Genomic DNA, 21,529 nt, shown 5'->3' on the forward strand with positions numbered 1-21,529 from the left:
CTATTTATACTAAGAGAAATATTAGGAACTTTCTTTTGATTTCTTTATTTATATTATGTTATTGGGATAGCCATTAATTTTGAAATAGTTTAACAGAAACTTTATTTCTGAGTCAAATGCCTGCCAAGAGCTGCAGAGAGAAAATGCTCTATGTATTAAAGTCTTAATGTTATTTATTTTGTTAAGTTAAAGAATGTAGCACTTTGGAAACTTCATTCCAAGACCGGTAAAAGTAGACTTCTAAAAATGCTAAAATTTAAGAGTGACTTATTGTTTGCGGTAGAGGAATGTAATACAGGTAGAAGATTGGAAAATTTTAGTGTGCTTGGTACTTTTAGAGAAGAGTCATTATTGAGAATCTCTGAGTCAATAGAAATATTTTTAAGGAAACCAGATCTTAACCTTGACAATTCATCTTATCCCTTGCTTTTAATATAAATCATTCAGTCATTCATTTGTAGTGTAAACTTTCCATCTCTGTCTCCCACCATTCTGTTTTTAGTATACCGTTGTAATTTATTTTAAAGATCTATATATTTATTTTTTTAGTATGCTGGTGCAATTTATTTTAAAGATTTTTAACCATTATCTTATTGTTGCTACTTTTACTCAGCTTTGTCAGCCAATAATTACATATTCTTGTAACTACCATTAAAATACTGTAATGTCTCTTTTAGGCTTGAAAATGTTGTTATGAAGAAACAACGAAACGCGTCGCAATAAAAATGTGGTGTCTCTTAACCTACGCTCTTCTTTTCCTACTGAGATTGAGATTTCCAAAACATCTGTCTACTTTCACTGTAATCCGAAGAAGATATGATGCCCAGACTACCAGAGACGGTACGGAAATGGGGAAAAGCTGGCAAAGCAAGAGTCAAAGGCTTCATTGGACGTGGACTTTCTGAAAAAGATGCTTTTCACAGATATTATGCCGAAATTTTTAAGATTTAAAGTGTATAGAATGAACCTCATCCAATCGCCCGCTTATGAGGATTGCCAACACACTCTTTTATTGCAAGAAATCGACCACAAACGGAGACTGTCTGCCCAACTGAAGCAGGACATCGGCGCCATTGAGGACAGGGTCAGGAATGCTCTTAGCAATCTTGATTTCACTCATGTGAAAAATGTTATTCAAAACTCCATCCTGAGGTATAATGAACACGTAACAAGTGTTCACAGAAGGAAGTTTGTCAACTGGGGAGGATCATTCGACCTAAACCGTAACACGAGGACAAGTGCATTCACAATTACTCCAACTATGTACTCAACAGCAGAGAAAAGTTTCTGTTATCACTAGGAATGAACTTCTGCCTCCCTTTGTTTTTTCAAGTCCCAGGAAGTCCATTTTGCTGTACTTCGAACACTTGCTCTACCGACTGAGGCAACAACCCATCTATAAAAGAGAATTTAGGGAGTCGTGAATAATGTAAGAAGCATTATCACTAAAATTCCCAAGTTTTTTCGTTATTCATTTAACACAATTTCCACTAGGGATATGGATATACTTAAGAAATTGAAAAATTAAATATAAAAACAGTTGTGATATCTAGGCCCGATAAGGGTAACGGCATTGTCATATTAAACAGAGCCGATTATGTTGAAAAGATGGAAACTGTTCTCTCTGACAGTTCAAAATTTATGAAGTGTCCTCAAGAAGATATATATAAAACAAACTTGAATACAGAAGACAAGATCAATTACCAACTAAGAAAGCTCAGAAAGAATAATTCGATCAGTGAAGAAGAATATAACAAGTTGTTTGTAAGTGGGAGTTCACCATACAATCATTGTACGGACTACCAAAAGTTCATAAAAGTGGAATACCATTAAGACCCATTCTGTCTTGCCTTTAAAGCACCATCCTACAAACTAGCGAGAATTTTAATAAGCATTTCTACAGCCTTTGACAGAAAATCAGTACACATTAAAAAAATACGTGACGAGTTCAAGAACATCATCAATTCTTATGAAATACCCCGAAGGTGCGGTGCTAGCAAGCTTTGACATCACCCCCTTTTCACATTACGTTCTATCAAGGAAACGATTGATATAGTTTTAAACTCTATTTATAATAACATTGAACAGGTGAGAAATATTTCAAGAAATGCTTTTAAAACTCTTCTCAACTTATGCATAAACGATAATCACTTTTTATTCAATAATTTGCACTACAAACAATTTGAAGGTTTCGCAATGGGATCTCCACTTTCAGCCCCATGGCCAACATATTTCTTTGTTTTCATGAAAAACGATGGCTTGATGATTGTCCCCTTGAGTTTAAACCAATTGTTTTATCACAGGTATGTTGACGACACATTTTTGGTTTTCAGGCATTTTAAGTCACGTACAGCGGTTCCATGATTACTTAAATAGTAAACACCCATGTATTCAGTTTACCGTGGAACATGAAGAAAATAATATTCTTAAACTTTTTTAGATGTAAGCATTACAAAACTACCGCAAACAATAAGTCACTCTTATTAAATTTTTAGCATTTTTAGAAAGTCTACTTTTACCGGTCTTGGAAAATGAATTTCCAAAGTGCTACATTCTTTAACTTCAAAATAAATAACATTAAGACTTTAATACATAGAGCATTTTCTCTCTGCAGCTCTTGGCAGACATTTGACTCAGAAATAAAGTTTCTGTTAAACTATTTCAAAATTAATGGCTATCCCAATAACATAATATATAAAGAAATAAAAAAAGTTCCTAAATATTTCTCTTAGTATAAATAGCAAAATAAATATACCAAGTGTTGATAAACTAACTATGTATTTTAAATTTCCATTTATAAGTGATCCTTGTTCTAAATACGTTACAAGAGAACTAAGAAATATGTTTAAGTATAGTTTTCCCCACATTAACCCCAAGTTAATATTTACCAACAACCATACTATCCAAGCGTTGTTAAACCATAAAGATAAACTACCTTCAGACCTTTGTGTCGGCATCACCTATATTTACAAGTGTGACGCCTGTAGCGCCACCTATATTGGCCAGTCAAAACGGTCGGTCCGGACAAGATCTTCCGAACATTATGGCATTTCTCCTCGTACTGGTTGCTTGCTGGCCAAGCCAACCAGATCACCGATTTTACAGCACGTAGAGGAATGTAATACAGGTAGAAGATTGGAAAATTTTAGTGTGCTTGGTACTTTTAGAGAAGAGTCATTATTGAGAATCTCTGAGTCAATAGAAATATTTTTAAGGAAACCAGATCTTAACCTTGAACAATTCATCTTATCCCTTGCTTTTAAATATAAATCATTCAGTCATTCATTTGTAGTGTAAACTTTCCATCTCTGTCTCCACCATTCTGTTTTAGTATACCGTTGTAATTTATTTTAAAGATCTTATATAATTTATATTTTTTTAGTATGCTGGTGCAATTTATTTTAAAGATTTTAACCATTATCTTATTGTTGCTACTTTTACTCAGCTTTGTCAGCCAATAATTACATATTCTTGTAACTCCATTAAAATACTGTAATGTCTCTTTTAGGCTTGAAAATGTTGTTATGAAGAAACAACGAAACGCGTCGCAATAAAAATGTGGTGTCTCTTAACCTACGCTCTTCTTTTCCTACTGAGATATATATATATATATATATATATATATATATATATATATTATATATATATATATATATATATGTGTGTGTGTGTGTGTGTGTGTGTGTGTGTGTGTGTTTACATGAGAATGTCGTCAATCAAAAAAAAATATTGATAAAGATACAAAAACAATTATAACAAATTCACTATATGAAGTGCTCCGTACTGAGGGAGGCACTTATCTTTCATACTATGGGTGTCAAGTTATATTCCAAATGAAGTGAGTTCGATTATGGGGTTTTTCATTTTATACACGCATTATATATATATATATATATATATATATATATATATATATATATATATATATATATATATATATATACACGCGTGTATGCTTGTGTGCGGGTGTATAAATTTGATAAATGGGGAATGTTGTATAAATATCATCTTAGCTTTTATGATAGTAACTGATTTGGGCCAGAGTTACTTTGCAGGCTAATAAAGAGGCTTGATCTATAATAGAAAACTGTGGCCTTCCTCGGGAGCACAAAAAAACACTTACAGTGTGATGCTGGATAGTGTTATGTTGAGTACCTTCACGGTCTCCTTAGTTTAAGCTTTTGATGGCTAACAGAAGACCATGGTTAAAGACCAATGGCAACGGCATGATGGATAGACGCATTCAAAAATATATTCCAGTTCTGAGCGTCTTGGGGCTTTTAAAAGTGTCCCACTTGACAAATTCCTTCATCAGCATCACTGCGAAGGACGCCATTGAAGTTGCTCTACCTGCTTTTCCTGTGCTTTCATTTCTCAAATCTCTTAAGCTTCAGGTCCCTTCTCATAGTTTTTATATAACTAGGTTTGGGTCTCCCAATCCTTCTGGTGGCCATAGGGGACCAGCTGACAAAACTTTACCAGACACTATTCTCCCTATTAGTTATGGGAAGGACCTGTCCAAGCCCTCTCCATCTCGTTTTCGTCGTTACCTCGTTTACATTACATTTTGTTCTGCCAATCAACAGGTAATTGTGGCTATTCTTCCAACACAAGAGTATCCTTAAATACGTGTGGACAGCTGCTGATGTTAATCACAGAATCCAAATAGATCACTGAAGCATTAGCCGAAAGAGGTCAAGAACCACGAGGAATGGTAGGACCTATATATACCTAACTGACAAAGTATCCAATTACATCATAGTAAAACTTCCTGAATATGTAAAGGCTTTAGTGACAGAATATCAAAATCAGTGGAGATGGGATTAACATAATGAATGACTATCACTACAATGGAATGACTGGAACATAGACTGGCTGACACCGTAAAAACTTATGATGTCGGACGAGACCAGGGATTAAAATAAAAGTAAACAAAAGTATTTGATAACTGTGGACACCATAAGAGTTGGATTACCAAAACCCTTATTGTTGGAGGCTGTAAGAAGGAGGATTGGATGCCCCAGCCTACAGTGATTGAGCATCCATGAATTCTGTGATGTCAAATGAATAAGCTTTACTGGATTCCTGACATCCAATGAACGAGCTTCCATGGAATCCTTGATCTCTAATGACTGAGTATGTATGGATTCTCTGACCAATCACTGAGCCTTAATGACTGTATAGATTCCTTGACCTCTAATGACTGAGCCTCAAGAGATTCACTGACCTCTAATGTTTAAGGTTCTATAAATTCTGTGACCTCTGATAATTGAATCTTCCAATTTTCTTTGAACTCTGGTTTGGACGGCTGTGATTATTTCTCTCGTCAACAAGATGCCCCCCAAAATATGACCCACCTTTGAAACATGGGTTTAATTATTCCTGTAGCACCATACTTATTCTCTAACAGATGGATTGATAATAATTTTACTGGTAGCTTTATTAGGGGAGTTGTCGGCGATTAAAATTGTTGCCAGAAAAGTTTCTGCACCATGAATTGTCACCTACAAGAAACCCCTCATCGGCTACATTGTTTACACGAACAGGTCAGTTGAAATCTGACCTTCGTGTTGGGAGAACAAAAAATTTGGGCTTGAGTATGAATCCGAATCTGGATTTAGCGCACATGAAAACTTTGTGTAGGAAATGCCCTTCACGCTTACTAACATCAGAATGTTGACAGATACGCAGTATCACACCAAACCGATGTATAATTTTGCTTCAAAATTTTTCAGCATTTTAGGTTGGGAGACCTTTCACTTGCACCCTACACGATAAATTCTTGTTATTAATAAGAATGGCGTATATGATTTCATCTTCTAGGACCCTTGAACACTGCTTTGCGTCCATCATCACCGATCTGACTTGAAAATATTCCTTAGAGACAACCAAAAGGGAGCTCTACAGGAGAGCTTAGACTCATTAGTCATTTTCATAATGTTGACAGCGATATTTTTTATTGTTAAGCTTTAAGATCAGAAAGATATATTGCAGGCCTGCGATATGATTATCGACATTGGGTATTTTGCTGATGATGCAGTGCCTAAACAAATAACAAATGGATGACATAACTGCAACGGCTATTATTATCAAGACGTTTGCTTAGATATGCGATGTTATGAGTCTTTCTAAAGTGAATTAGGATTAAGTCATTTGAATATGGAAGTTGGGACAGCAACTGAATCTGGTACGTATGTTTCGATAAACAAAGGCGGTGCATAGTCCTCGTGAGGGGCAAGTGAAACGGGGTGACCCAGTATTTTTGGACTGGGTTAACCAACGGGGTTGGGGAATAGTTTTAAAGTGAGATCTTAAACATTCAGTGGAAGAATTTTGTCAGATGTTGGTTTGACTTTTCGGGAGATGATATAGTTAGACCATATATATCAGCTTTGTATTTAGTGAACATACGCTCTTATAGTTTAATACCATAGTTATCATTGGAGTGGTTCTCAAGTTTTTGCTTTGTTCGACTCACTACATATGTTCATACTCTTCATCTGAGTGGACCTTTATTTGATTGTTGATAATGATAATTGTTCAAGTTAATACTGAATGATAATTATTAACTACAATCAAATTAAGTCTTTACTTAGCCTAATTAATGGGTATAGGAACTGAAGTATATTTTTCATTTGAACCGTTTACCGCCCTCGATATTTCCTCTACTTTATTCTCAGTTTCTTGAATTGAAGAAAAGACTCGAGACCGTAGTTTGTTATTTATTTATCTATAATAATGACGAAACGTTTCTAGTGGTAAATGTATCTTCAGATTTCTTACAGCTACCATTTGCCATAAAGACCGGATCCTCCGATGATGGAACCTCCATGTCCTCCAATGACTGAGCCTCCACCGATTCCATGACCTCCACCGATGCCATGGCCAAGGCCAGGTCCTCCATGACTTACGGAAGAACTTACAAGTCCTCCAATACCCGGAGTGATTGAAACCACATGCCCTGCGCCTCCTCCAAAACCTCCGCCATGTCCAAATCCTCCGCCAATGCCTCCAATACCTCCAATGCCTCCATGGCCGCCAATGATACCTCCTCCATGACCTCCATAGAGATGACCACCCAAGACGCAGGTGGCAAGGAGAGCGATAGCAAGAGCGATCTTGAAAATAGCCTGGAAAAAAATATTTATATATATTCACTTTGAGTTGTTTAATTGCTCCTTTTGATATACAAGTAACATTGTTACGAAACTTCCTATGGATGTGTATTTTGAACTGCAGTTATATGTTATACTTTTTTATTTAAACAATACTGACTCTCTTGACTACCCTCGAAAACTGTACACAAGATTAAAAAGTAAAATGAGTGGCTACTTTCTTTAAAGAAGTTTAACTTGAAAGGTAGAAAAGGCCACCAATATTTTCATATTCTTATTTCACTAAATGAAATAACAAAAAGTAACGCAAGACCACCTAAGTAAAGAGGAATATAATAAAAAAAAAAACGTATCGGAAATTAATGAACAGCGTTCATGTCATTTCATAATGGACTATGGCAGACACATCAAGAAAAATTCATACGAAAAGGTTATCATATTATTATGCATCAACCTATACTTTTCAGATGTGACAACATTTCAGCTACCTTCCAGGAGACGTATGCACATTGGACGTCTTTTTTTTTTTATTCGTAAAATCGAATACAAAGTAAACTTAAAAGGACCAACGGACACGAGAAAGACATGAAACAAGCTGCGAAATATAGAACTATATTGCTTTACTTACATTTATTTAAGGCAATATTTCTGTTCATGTACACACACACACACACACACACACACACACACACACACTCACACACACACATATATATATATATATATATATATATATATATATATATATATATATATATATATATATATATATATATATATAGATATATATAATATATAAAAATCACCATACGTGACTGGAAAATCTTCAAGAAATCGAAGTCCACAATTATGTAAAATGTGTATTAAAAATACATAAAAGACGGGAGCTTTCGTCTACTGATCAGTAGACCTCATCAGCCGTACTGATTTTTCTTTTCAAAAACTATATACAAAAAAGTTACGAAGGACAGGCAGGACTCTGGAAACGTCTCCAAGGGAGATAACCACCAAAACAAATTATCTTAATTATGTTATTTCCCTCGTTCAATTCAAAGTCTGGCCAAAAAGACGAGCCGATCGTCGTGGTTGAACTACCTCCTCTATGTGTTCGGCTGTTCCCTCGTCCAAAACTTCTGCATCGGCACCTGCAATGGGGGTTCTTCCTTCCAATGCCTGGGCAGGAGAAAGAGAGACAACCTGGGCAGTAGGAGTGGTGCAAACAACGTCTGTTCTAATATTTACAGTTTTAAGAACCAAATAATTTAAAAATGTATCCTCTTGGGTAAATGATTTGTTAAAATCAAACACGTTTAAAATATTAATAAGAGCCCCTTCAACTACTATGCGTCTACTTGCGTTATTATCTTTGTAAATTACTCTCGCTCCTTCCCAGTCAATTACATGCCCTAACTAACGTATGTCTGGCAACTGAACTTTATTTCGATCCCAACCTCATGATCGCTTATGTTCCTCTAATCTTATACCTAATCCCCTGCCAGATTCCTCATAATAACCCTTATTGCAATCTTTACACGGTACCACATAAACCCCAACGTCATCTTTCCTTTCTTTTTCATGATTTCTAATCAACTTTGATTTTAACGAGGTATTATACCTAAAAGCTAAATCCAAGCTATTTTCCCTATTCTGTGTTAATAAATGTTGCACCCTTTCCAAACTATGATGATAAGGAAGCGGAATACACTGACTACTTTTGAATTCATATTTCCCGGTCGGTGGAAATATGAATTCAAAATAGCTATGGGGTCACCATTATCTCCAGTGTTGGCTAATTTGTGCATGGAATTGTTTGAAGCTGATTTAGTTAGCCGTTGTCCTGAGGACATTAAGCCTTTTCTATGGGTCAGATACGTTGACGATATCTTTTTGATTTATAGAGGTAGTGTTATTCAGTTTAATCATTTTTTAGAATTTGTTAATAACTTGATGCCATCCATTAACTTTTCAGTTGAATTTGAGGTCGACAATAATTTGCCATTTCTGGACGTTCTGGTTCACCATGACCCTGTTACTTTTAACTTTACATTTAGTGTATACAGAAAAGACACCAACGCAGAAATTTACATTCATTTTTATTCATACCATAGCCAACGTATAAAGTCTAATGTAATCGTCAACATGGTAACGAGAGGGCTTCGGATTTGTGATCCACAGTACATAGACAAGGAAATGAAACATATAAGAGAGGTTTTCACGAGACTGGGATACCCACATTATTTTATTGACCAAAGCGGTTTACCAAGGCTAGAAAAAACTTTTATAATCCACCGGACCGGGAAATATGAATTCAAAAGTAGTCAGTGTATTCCGCTTCCTTATCATCATAGTTTGGAAAGGGTGCAACATTTATTAACACAGAATAGGGAAAATAGCTTGGATTTAGCTTTTAGGTATAATACCTCGTTAAAATCAAAGTTGATTAGAAATCATGAAAAAGAAATGAAAGATGACGTTGGGGTTTATGTGGTACCGTGTAAAGATTGCAATAAGGGTTATTATGGGGAATCTGGCAGGGAATTAGGTATAAGATTAGAGGAACATAAGCGATCACGTAGGTTGGGATCGAAATATAGTTCAGTTGCCAGACATACGTTAGAGTTAGGGCATGTAATTGAACTGGGAAGGAGCGAGAGTAATTTACAAAGATATAACGCAAGTAGACGCAGATTAGTTTGAAGGGGCTCTTATTAATATTTTAAACGTGTTTGATTTTAACAAATCATTTACCCAAGAGGATACATTTTTAAATTATTTGGTTCTTAAAACTGTAAATATTAGAACAGACGTTGTTTGCACCACTCCTACTGCCCAGGTTGTCTCTCTCTCCTGCCCAGGCATTGGAAGGAAGAACCCCCATTGCAGGTGCCGATGCAGAAGTTTTGGACGAGGGAACAGCCGAACACACAGAGGAGGTAGTTCAACCACGACGATCGGCTCGTCTTTTGGCCAGACATTTGAACGAGGGAATAACATAATTAAGATAGTTTGTTTTGGTGGTTATCTCCCTTGGAGACGTTTTCAGAGTCCTGCCTGTTCTTCGTAACTTTTTTGTATATATTTTGTGAAAAGAAAAATCAGTACGGCTGATGAGGTCTACTGATCAAGTAGACGAAAGCTCCCGTCTTTTATGTATTTTTAACACACATTTTACATAATTGTGGACTTTGATTACTTGAATATATATATATATATATATATATATATATATATATATATATATATATATATATGATGTGTGTAAAAAGAAAGAAAGAGAGAGAGAGAGAGAGAGAGAGAGAGAGAGAGAGAGAGAGAGAGAGAGAGAGAGAGAGAGAGCAAAACTGATGCAGGTAGTAATCCACAACTTGGTCGGGATCTCGAAGGTAGGCCGGGACTGCACTACAGTGCACACACACCACACACACACACACACACACACACACACACATATATATATATATATATATAATATATATATATATATGTGTGTGTGTGTGTGTGTGTGTGTGTGCAGAGAGAGAGAGAGAGAGAGAGAGAGAGAGAGAGAGAGAGAGAGAGAGAGCAAAGCTGATGAAGGTACTAAGTCACAGCTTGCTTGGCCGGGACTGAACTGCAGTACAGACGTTACAAATGTGAGGCAACTAGTTACCTCTACGCTAGATGAGCTAAGCAACACCAGAGCTAGCCTGAGCATGGCTGGTGACCAAGGAGAAATGGAAGGCACAGTAAATAAAAAAACGTTCAGTACGTGCGTAATGGCAGACAGTGGGACCAATTACATCATCCTAATACAAGCCTACTAACTGAAGGATAACCACTTCGACGAAAATGTTGTGTAAAGACCAAACTCTCTCTCTCCTCTCTCTCTCTCTCTCATCTCTCTCTCTCTCTCTACTCTCTCTCTCTCGTCTCTCTCCTCTTATAATAATATAGATATATCTTTGTTTGCGAATAAGAATACTGAACATTCATTTACTTTCGTATATGGGTATATTCATTCACAAGTGCTCACACTCGAAAACACAATCACACACACACACACCACACACACACACACACACACACACATATATATATTATATATATTATATATATATATATATATAGTATCTATATAATATATATATATATATATATATACTATATATATATATATATGTATATATATTATACATATGTATATATATACATATATATGATGTATTATATATATATATATATATATATATATATATATATATAAAAAGTGTGATTGTGTTGTTCGAGTGTGAGTACTTGTGAATGAATATACCCATATACGAAAGTAAATAAATGCAAAGTAAATGAATGTTCAGTATATTCTTCGTAAACAAAGATATGATTAATAGCATACACTCCAGGATGTATGCCAGTAAATCATCTGACATATTCTTTCAATAAAGCTGGAATAAGTCTTACCATTTTGAAGTCAGGCAAGGCAATGTGCCTTCCTGCTGTGGAAATCTCCTTATATACACGAAAGGTGAGCTATAACCCTGGACTCACTGGCACTCCAAAATGTATTTCCCCCCCTCTCCTTTTTTTTTTTTTGAAGCACGAAAATAAAATCAAGCTGAAAATCATTCCTTTACTCACTTATATTTTCTTTATTTTTATTTTTCCCTGAGTTGAACGTAAAAAAAACCTGTTTTTTCCTGTCCTCTCAGTCTAGAAGTCAAAATAATCGTGCCCATATCAATACTGAAACTGTAACGTCATGTACCGAGGGTTTGCTGATAGTGATGTTGCCCTATAGTGGCTTAAAGTGAGAAGGATAACTAGTAAATAAAAATAAAATAAAAATAAAAATGCCGATTTTTTTTTTTTTTTTTTTTTTTTTACTTTCCAGATACCCGTCCGAAGACCTTCGGAGTTAAGCATCTGAAACTTATTATTTTCCCGTCTCACTAAGTTACTCTTATTTTCTTTTACCAGACATGAAATCCTGTGACGTAATGAACTGCATGCTGTGTTTACGTCAGAACTGGATTCTTTTTCCACTTCACTCAGAAGATGATTTTCATAATAATTGCTCACATTGCGTCTGTTCATATATCTCATAACCATATGAGCATATATATACAATATATATATATATATATATATATATATATATATATATATATATATATATATATATATATAGATATATATATATATATATGTATATATATATATATAGGTTTCCTCCTCTTTTTCATGCTTTTTATTGTCCCAGAATTTCCCGGGAATTTCGTTAACATTTAAATTTTTCAGAAAATATGGCCTTAGGTTAAAGAACTAACATGTCTTCATTAGAGCAAAAAGTTGATAATTTCTTAAATATCTAAATACGTGGTCATAAGTAATGTAAGTTAACATCTAGTTATATGTTAATCGTTACGAATGGAATATAATCTGCTAAGGAAATGGTTCACTGATAACAGTATACTTTTTTATTTTCTCCACTAAAGTTGATTAGACCTTGGTTATTAAGGAAGACTCTCTCTCTCTCTCTCTCTCTCTCTCTCTCTCTCTCTCTCTCTCTCTCTCTCTATAATAATATATATATATATATATATATATATATATATATATATATATATATATATATATATATATATGTATATATATGAATTTTTATCACATCATCGTGATCATATACATGCATTAAGCCAGAAAGTCCTTTAATGTTCAATTCGAGTCGATAACATCTGAAGTCCTGAGGACGATATTATTACCAACTAAAAAATTCCCCTTCGTTTAACATGTATGAAAATATATTGATTCCGAGATAGAGCGAATTGGATATTAAAGGACATTTGTAGCGTAATGCATATATATATATATATATATATATATATATATATATATATATATATATACATATATATATATATATATATATATATATATATATATATATAAATAATACATTAATAGATCTAATATTTCTCTCGTAAAACAACTACGTCTTTTTTCATTTGCAAATTGAAATAAGTACCGAACACGGCAACAAGAATTTATTAGTTAGAGACACATACAAATAATGTATTGACCATGGAGACCAGCTGCACAAGTTCACAACATTTACGTCATAAACTCGTAAATTCTGTATACAGGTTTTCCCAACTCACTTGACACGAGTAACAAGTTATGAATTCATGCAACAGGCTAAAAACTTGTCACGCTCACGTTTCATTCCCGTCCATCACATTCATTACCGGTTTTATAACTACTGTTCTTAGGTATTCAACTGGTGACATAGATAGCCAATGTCGTAACGTAATCGCAAACGTCTAAAAGATTCCAAGAACAAAATGTCCGACTTAAGCAAAAGTCATTTTGCCAATGTAACCCATTGAAAGTTATATTCCTTGAAATTCATAATGTTTGTTTTGTTATCCCTATCATTAAGATTTTATTTATTAATCCTTGTAAAACAGATCTACTTTCAATAGTTAACAATACTAATATGTTTTAAAAAATAATTGTATTTTCTGGGAAATCCTGGGAAACCTCCGAATTATTATCATATTGACCCTAAAACCCGGGATCCAAAATTGGGCTCCTACTGGAAACCTATATAATATATATATATATATATATATATATATATATATATATATATAATATATATATATATATATGTGTGGTGTGTGTGTGTGTGTGTGTGTATATATACATATACATACATAAATATATATACGAATGAGTATAGTTGCGTGTTGGTAATTAGGATGAATGAGGTAAGTTACTTAAATACCTTCGTAGACATCTAGGTGTACAAAATTCCGCAGGTACAGCTGGTAGTACCTGTATTTTGGCCCCGAGCCACTTTGTAGGTTGCTGAAAGGCTGGATCTATATCGAAACTTGTGTGGGATGACAGATAGTGTTCAGGTGTTGAGAGCTTGATCTGGCTCATATGCTTCAACTCCAGATGCCAGATAGATAACAACTAGCAATGACCAGGTGGAAAGACAAAATTTCGAAATACACTTCACTTCCGACCGTGTCAGGGTTGCTTGGAATATCCTGGTTTACAAATCGTCATCATCATCCTCGCCTCTACAAAGGGCAGCTGTGAACTTCCACCACTCATGCCTTTCCCGTGCTTTCACTTTCCCAAATCTCATCTCATCTCCAGGGCTACCTTTCTCACAGTTCTTGTCGAAGTAGATCTGGGTCTTCTAATTTCTGGTGGCCACAGAATCCCAGCTAACGTGACATTACCAAGCACTATTCTCCCCAGGAGTTGTACGAAGGACGTTTCTAAGCCATCTCCATCTCCCTTTCATCATTATTACATCTACATGAAGAAATTTCATTATTTTTCTTAATGTATTATGTCTCAGGCTATCCTATCATATGATTCCTAATATTCTTAATAAAGCTTTGTTTTTAAATCAACAAAGTCTCTTAATAATTACTAAGAGTAAACTGAAAATAGGAAACTGCAAGGTAAGAAGCCTCCAGCGGATTAGAACAGGTGAAAAATTAATTCAGGAGATAGGGAGTTTATTTCTCAGGTGTTGGTGAATCATGGCATAAAGGAATGGAAACCTTGGATATAAGGAGACAGCATAGACTGAATAAAGAATAAACAAATGATCCTGTTTTAATTAACAAAACTGAATATTTACAAACTTTGCTTAGTAGGATGCTTTCTGTATGCAGAAAGATAAATCTAAGAAGATGCATACTGAGTCCAGACATTGTACAAAGGATTGATTTATGATTAATAAAATTAGTATCGGAACATCTAATAACACGAGAAGTCAGGTTAAAGAAGTTTAGCCTTTAAAAACATTTAGGAGTAGTAATATCCAAGACGAGTTTTCTGAAGTGGGGATACACGAACATCCTCAAAAAGCAGGATGCACCAAATAGGTTGAAATTGCAAGCGAAACTAAGATTATACAATAGTCTAATACAATCTTTACTACAACAGAATCACGAATCGTTGAACGTCAAGGAAATTAAACGAAAAACTTCTGGTTAATTTGAGAATTCTGAATGATATCTGAAGTCAAGTGATAAAACAGAGCAAGAATTTATGCCCTTAATGGTGTTAAGAAAATTCTAATGATGGAAGGAGATGACACCGTGTATGTCTTGTCACCTAGCGGGGATGGTGGGGGTGAGGGGTGGGGGGGGTGTGGGCAGGGGCGGGACCTCCTGCAGATTGGGGTGAGGAGCAGAACGTAACAGTGTCATTATTCACTGATATTCTTGGCGTCACATGGCATTGGAGATAATGGGGATGACCTGACGAGTCTCAGTAGTAGATAATGTACACACACACACAACACACACACACACACACACACACACACACATATATAATATATATATATATATATATATATATATATATATATATATATATATATACACATATTCCGCTCGTGAATATTAACATACAACTATACATCCTTCTGGATTTTTATACAGGTTGCACGTTCTTTGTGTATAGCAAATTAACATGTTCTTCAAAGTGCATGAATATTCTTGAAGATTATTAATGATTTAATTTTTGATTTGCAGACTAAAGGTTATCCTGTTAAATGCAAGAATTTCCGAAAGATATTGCACTACTCTGTTCACAGTTCGAAAGGAAAAGCGAGAACTTTTACGTCAAGGAACGACTATCCACTAAGCCTAACGGGCCTACTGACGTCACAAATTATCTCACAACAGAGCCTGTCCTAACTTCCATGAGCGTGAGTCGAACTTCTTTTCTCTATACCTTAACCTTGGTTAGAATTAGAGAAGGCTGCGTCAGGGGTGGGAGGTACCCGGATGCATTTCAAAGACATTTGAGTGGCATGAATTGTCTCCAAAATTCCTACGACGAATGACTTTTCCTCAATGGATTACTGTTTACTCACATTTCAATCCTTTACATTTTACTCTTTGTTATTCTGAGTACATGAATCTGAGTGATTTTGCCCATGTCTCCGTTAAAAGAAGAAACAAAAGAAGATAATGAAGAATCAGTAACCAGGACACAATAGAAATGCACAAGGAAGATGATAAATAATAGAGGAATATAATGAGAATTAGGGAGGGATAGTAAAGAATCAGGAAAAGGACATATTGAGAAATGTACTTTTGTGAATACGAAATGAATAACGGGGGAATAAGGAGGAACCAAGAAAGAATGGCGAGCTAATGAATAAAAAAATAAAAAAAATTAGTATGTATTACTGATTTTTCCAATTTTCATCATAATTGTGAAAGCATCAAGATGTATGATCAATATTGTATGCATGGTCTCATATCTTTTAGCTTTAGAGTTTTTCTCTGATTAACGTTAAATATCCTCAACTTTGAAAACATAACGATGATTTTGTTGCAGTTATACACACCTGTAGCTGTGACTATTGCAAAGCCAATCTTCCGATACCATTTCACGTTTCCCTTACAATTTAAACGTGAGCAAAACCAATTAGTTTCCGCCGTCTTCAATCACAATGGCCATCTTGTGGGAGGGGCCTATTTTGGAGGCATCTTTGAAGCATTAAGTTGCCAAGGTATCATTAGATAACGAGAAGGTTTTAAAGACACCTTTTTATGTGGAACTACTATTGTTCCAACAGCTGAAATATATGCACGAGCTTCAACAGAACTGGAAAGGCAAAAACTTCAACGAAGGACCATCTTTCTTATTGGGGGGTGGGGGGTGGGGGTGGGGGAGGGGGGGGTGGAGACTGCGCTGTTCATGGCAGTATATCAAAAGCACCACACCGTAGAACACAAAACCTTCGTGAAGGTTTTCATCACAGGTCGCGCGATATATGGAAGTGAGGTCATCGTCCTCTAGGGAGGTCATTGTGGAGACCTTTATAATAAATAGATAAGTTTAACTATACATAATTATTTTTTTGTTCTGTTTCAATATTGAAATATATCTCTGCAGAATTTCAAGGAAACGTTCCTTTCATTTTGATTATCAAATAGGCAACAGCTCGTGTCTAATTTAATCCTTACGTTATTGTTAAGTTACTTTAATTTCATTATTTTTCTTTTTCTGTCCTCGCCGCTTTATTGATTTCTGAATTTTATATTTCAGTGTCTATTCACTACACGTTTATCCCCTGAATTTTCCCAGCTTCGCCTCAGCTCTTCATTTTCCTTTACAATTAGTCCTCTTACTGTCGGGAATTTTCGTTATTGCCAAACGTTCCAGCAATATCGTGATTTTCCAACTCGTCTAATTTCTCATTCTCCAACGTTCCACCTGCATCACATTATTTCCCAACCTTTATTCCTATTTTTCCTTGCCAGATCAATACCTTACAATTTTATCATAAAAGAAAAAAAACGTATCTTCGATTTTTGTTAACTTATGGCCTTATTTTTTATGACAACTCCTTCAGCGTCAAAAAAAAAAAAAAAAAAAAAAAAAAAAAAAAAAAAATGAAATAAGAGGAATATGGTTTCTCTCTATTATATAAAACACTATTACATCATAAGTGTTGCATTGTTCCGCTCCACGACAAGCTTAGTTAAATCATAAAGAATCCTATAATACTTCCGTGAAAAAAATAAAAAATATAACGTTTTGCTCGTGATTCTGGTACAAATTTTCTCACGTGCATTGAACTCCCTTTGGATAGACTTTGATTCCCAGCTGAATCATTTAGTCGTATGTGATTTAAGATCTAAATGAGCTATATTTACGTAGTCGAAGTAGTGCATGAAGAAACCAAGCTTACCATGCAGACGACCACAAAAAGAAAGAAAAAAAAGTTACGAGCACTGAAGCATGGTATTAAAAGTAATGGCGTGAGTCTTTGGAACTGGGGTGGGTGCCACAATATTACTCATTGATTTTGAACTGAAATCGTTGTTAACATTGATTTGAACTGCTGAGTCACGGTGGTTTTCTTGTCAGTGTGGTAGTAAATGTATGGTGGCTTCAAACATTTCAGTAAAAAAAATAAAAATGAACTGCACTTTACAAAGTTATACCAAGAGATTATTTAATTTTGATCAATCAATTTATTATGTTTAAGGTTTTTTGTTATGTAATTTTTATCGTATATTCTATAAAAAGTTTAATTATGCTTTACGAAGTTACTTCAAGCTATTATTTACTTCTAAATCTACTTCACCGCAACGTATGATTTCGTATTTTCTCTCAATCAAGTAACCAGAAATTTCATAAATTTCTTATTTTTTTCTTACCGCCACTCATCATCTCATTTATTTATCGCCACCTTTCCTCTTTGTATCTTAATCCCTGACAGAGACAGTAAAAATGGTTTAGTGCTCTTAAATCACAGCGCTTTTAAAGAAGACATCTAAATCATTAACGAAGAAAAGCCGTATGACGAAAAAAATTAAAATAAGAATATGAGAGATTTCTTGATCTTGACTTACGAATTACTGTTCAAATATCTACAATGGAAAAAAACATAAGTGCATCTTTGAAATAAGCGCGTAAAGCTTATTTTGAATGAGAGATATCATTTTAATTAAGTCTCATAGTTTAATACACGACTCAAGAGGAAATTAAATATATTAACGCATTCGATATTAAAAAAGTTTGTAGAAGAAAATATACCAAACTACTAAAAGGGAGTCGTAAAATCTTCAGCTGCAAATTCTTTTTCATGAAACTTTCCTTTCTTATTATACTCATTCGTAAGTTAAGTTTCTCCTCTCTATAGTCCTTGAGCCCAGTATGAAATTAAGCACAGGATCTCTAATGAAGCAAATGTTTGGTTTGGTCATGGAATTTCTTAATGCTTTGAGACCCGTTGTGACCTTGGGAGGCGGATACTCACCAACCAACGCTTCATCCTTTTGTAATACTATTGCCCTATCACATTCCTTATCTACCACTAACCCCTTAATTTTCAACTTGTCCATAACTCAGGCCAAATGAAAAGTGAGGCTGGATGCATGTTAAAGACATGAACCCACCTTGTATATACAAGGCTGATTCCCTACGTCAAGCAGTTTGTCGACAAAAACCCAGTACAAAGTCTTAACCTTCAACTAAACGCAAACCCACTCCTATCATCACCTACGGAATAATTAGAAAAGCAAGAACTCTCACTGGTTAAATTTCAGATTAAACCCATAGCAAAACTCTCTGACCAAACTCACGCGACCGTGAGGATTAGTTGGAATCGACTGGTCTTCAAAATCCCTAATAACTTCAAAGAACACTTCAAAACTGATTATGCATAGCATAGATTCGAAACTCACACATGCATAAAATGTATCAATGTTCTATTTCGAAAGTAGGGAGATATAAATATCCATGCTTTGCCCTAATAATTAATAAGAATAAAGAGATTAGTCAACGCTACGCCTTAAGTAAAAAATACGAAATCGAGATTTCTGTACAGCGCCAAATGCGGCCCATGAAACTTTCAGTCACGACCCGGTAGTGGCGTGTGTTGTTGGCACGATCATGGCTAACTTTAACCTAAAATAAAATTAAAACTACTAAAGCTAGAGGGCTGCAATTTGGTATCGTTGATGAATGGAGGGTGGATGATCAACGCACCAATTTGCAGCCCTCTAGCTTCAGTACTTCTTTAAGATCTCAAAATGGACAGAAAAAGAGCGGACGGACAGACAAAACCACCTCAATAGTTTTCTTTTACAAAAAGCTAAAAGAAATTGATTAAATGGAAGTTTGGCATCGCAAAAAATTAACAGGGGACGGACGACATCTAATTATAGATTAGAATCACTGGAGTAAACACCTTGGCCTTGTTCCCTTGTTCTACACCAAAGACTAAACGGTTCTTCAAATTGAAGGTCACACGGGTTATGGGCGTTGTTTCGTGACAAGGCGAGAAAGTAGTTTCCAGTGGGAAAGTTCATTTCGCACCTCAATTAACTTCCTGAAAAGATTGAGCGTAAGAGAACTCGCTATTAATCTGCATGATACAACAATTGTTGAAATGCGCTGGAAATAGCATTGAGAATTTCATGTCTGTTTGGTTATTCAGAACTATACAATATGAATTTTAGAACATCCATCTTAAAGTTATCATTAGATATGCAGAGCGCCAGTTTCTAGACTTGCATATATTTATGACACGATATTAAAAATATCTTGCATATAAGACTTCACAGAAGTATATCAATCGAATTTCAAGTTCATTAACACTTTTCTGTATAGAGAATTGTCTATTAACTCCCTATGTATGTGTACGTGATGGTATCGTCACCAATCCTACCCACACAAACATACACACAAACAACATGTATATATATATATATATATATATATATATATATATATATATATATATACATATATATGTATGTATGTAGTATGTGTGATGGTGTTGTCACCAATCCACCCACAACTTGTCTCTGACAGCTCAGAATCTCAAACAACAAATACCTTTTCATGTAGGTTTAATATCATATTGGCAATAACTTTCACTGGAAAGAAAATACATACAGCCAGGATACATACATACGCACTTACCAAAATAAATGGAGTGGAAACAGAGAGAGAGAGAGAGAGAGAGAGAGAGAGAGAGAGAGAGGAGAGAGAGAGAGAGCAGTTTCTTATATAAAATATCGTCAGAGAGAGAACATTTTCTTCCATTAGATATCGAGAGAGAGAGAGAGAGAGAGAGAGAGAGAGAGAGAGAGAGAGAGAGAGAGAGAGAGAGGATGGGCCTTGAGAAATTTTTAATGAAGAAAAATTCACGTTGAGTTTTAAAGCAGACATCGAGTTATTTTCTATTTCTATGAAATAACGTTGTCGTGGCGCTTCTGGGTATGTGTTCATGACCTTGTACATCGGAAAAGGGTGAAACAGAAACAGAAGACCAAAAAAAGCAAAAAAGAATGAAAGCTATTTAGGACGGATGTGATAGAAGGCCATCAAACAGATAACTTCGAATAATAATGAAAGCAGCTTCACCATTCCTTTTTTTATTTGTCCTCAAATATTGATTTCTTTTCCCCTTCTCTTTTTACCAACTCTGGAAATAATCAAATATAAACATAACTAACTCATGCTGACGTATGTCATAAACTCATAAATCTAACAAGTATAAATTCCTACAAGCTCACCTCGACAAATAAGAAATATCAAGGCACTGCGAAATATTTATTTCTAAGTAACAATTCAAATCTCACGATCACCTTGACCTTAGGACGGAAAGCACAAGAGAAAACATTCATAAAATAAATGTTATGTTGCGAAAGACTTTTAAAAAAATGAAGAGGGGTGGAGGATCGTGAGTGAGACAATGGTCTTATATTTGGTGTCTTTCTCGTCTGAATGATGAAAAAGAAAAGAAAAGAAATGATAATAATATGCAGTCCAATGAGTCCGAGGTTCCCACAGCGGGAAGGTACATTGCTACGGCTGACACCAAAATGGTAAGACTTATTCCGGTCTCGCAAAAAGACTTTGACAGTTTT

The 21,529-nt window shown here is 35.0% G+C and overlaps 1 protein-coding gene across 1 annotated transcript; it reads right to left on the reverse strand.

The window, feature by feature from the left end:
• Positions 1-6,706: 6,706 nt before the first annotated feature.
• On the reverse strand, positions 6,707-11,615 carry LOC135218673 (uncharacterized). Its single transcript, XM_064255123.1, has 2 exons — positions 11,553-11,615; positions 6,707-7,130 (listed from the first exon to the last, which is right to left on the reverse strand). Exons 1-2 carry the CDS (start codon positions 11,553-11,555, stop codon positions 6,786-6,788), a joined length of 348 nt encoding a protein of 115 aa, XP_064111193.1. The 5' UTR covers positions 11,556-11,615; the 3' UTR covers positions 6,707-6,785.
• Positions 11,616-21,529: the final 9,914 nt, after the last annotated feature.

This window comes from Macrobrachium nipponense, chromosome 9 (assembly GCF_015104395.2).
Source record: "Macrobrachium nipponense isolate FS-2020 chromosome 9, ASM1510439v2, whole genome shotgun sequence".
In the NCBI taxonomy this organism is placed as follows: Eukaryota; Metazoa; Arthropoda; class Malacostraca; order Decapoda; family Palaemonidae; genus Macrobrachium; species Macrobrachium nipponense.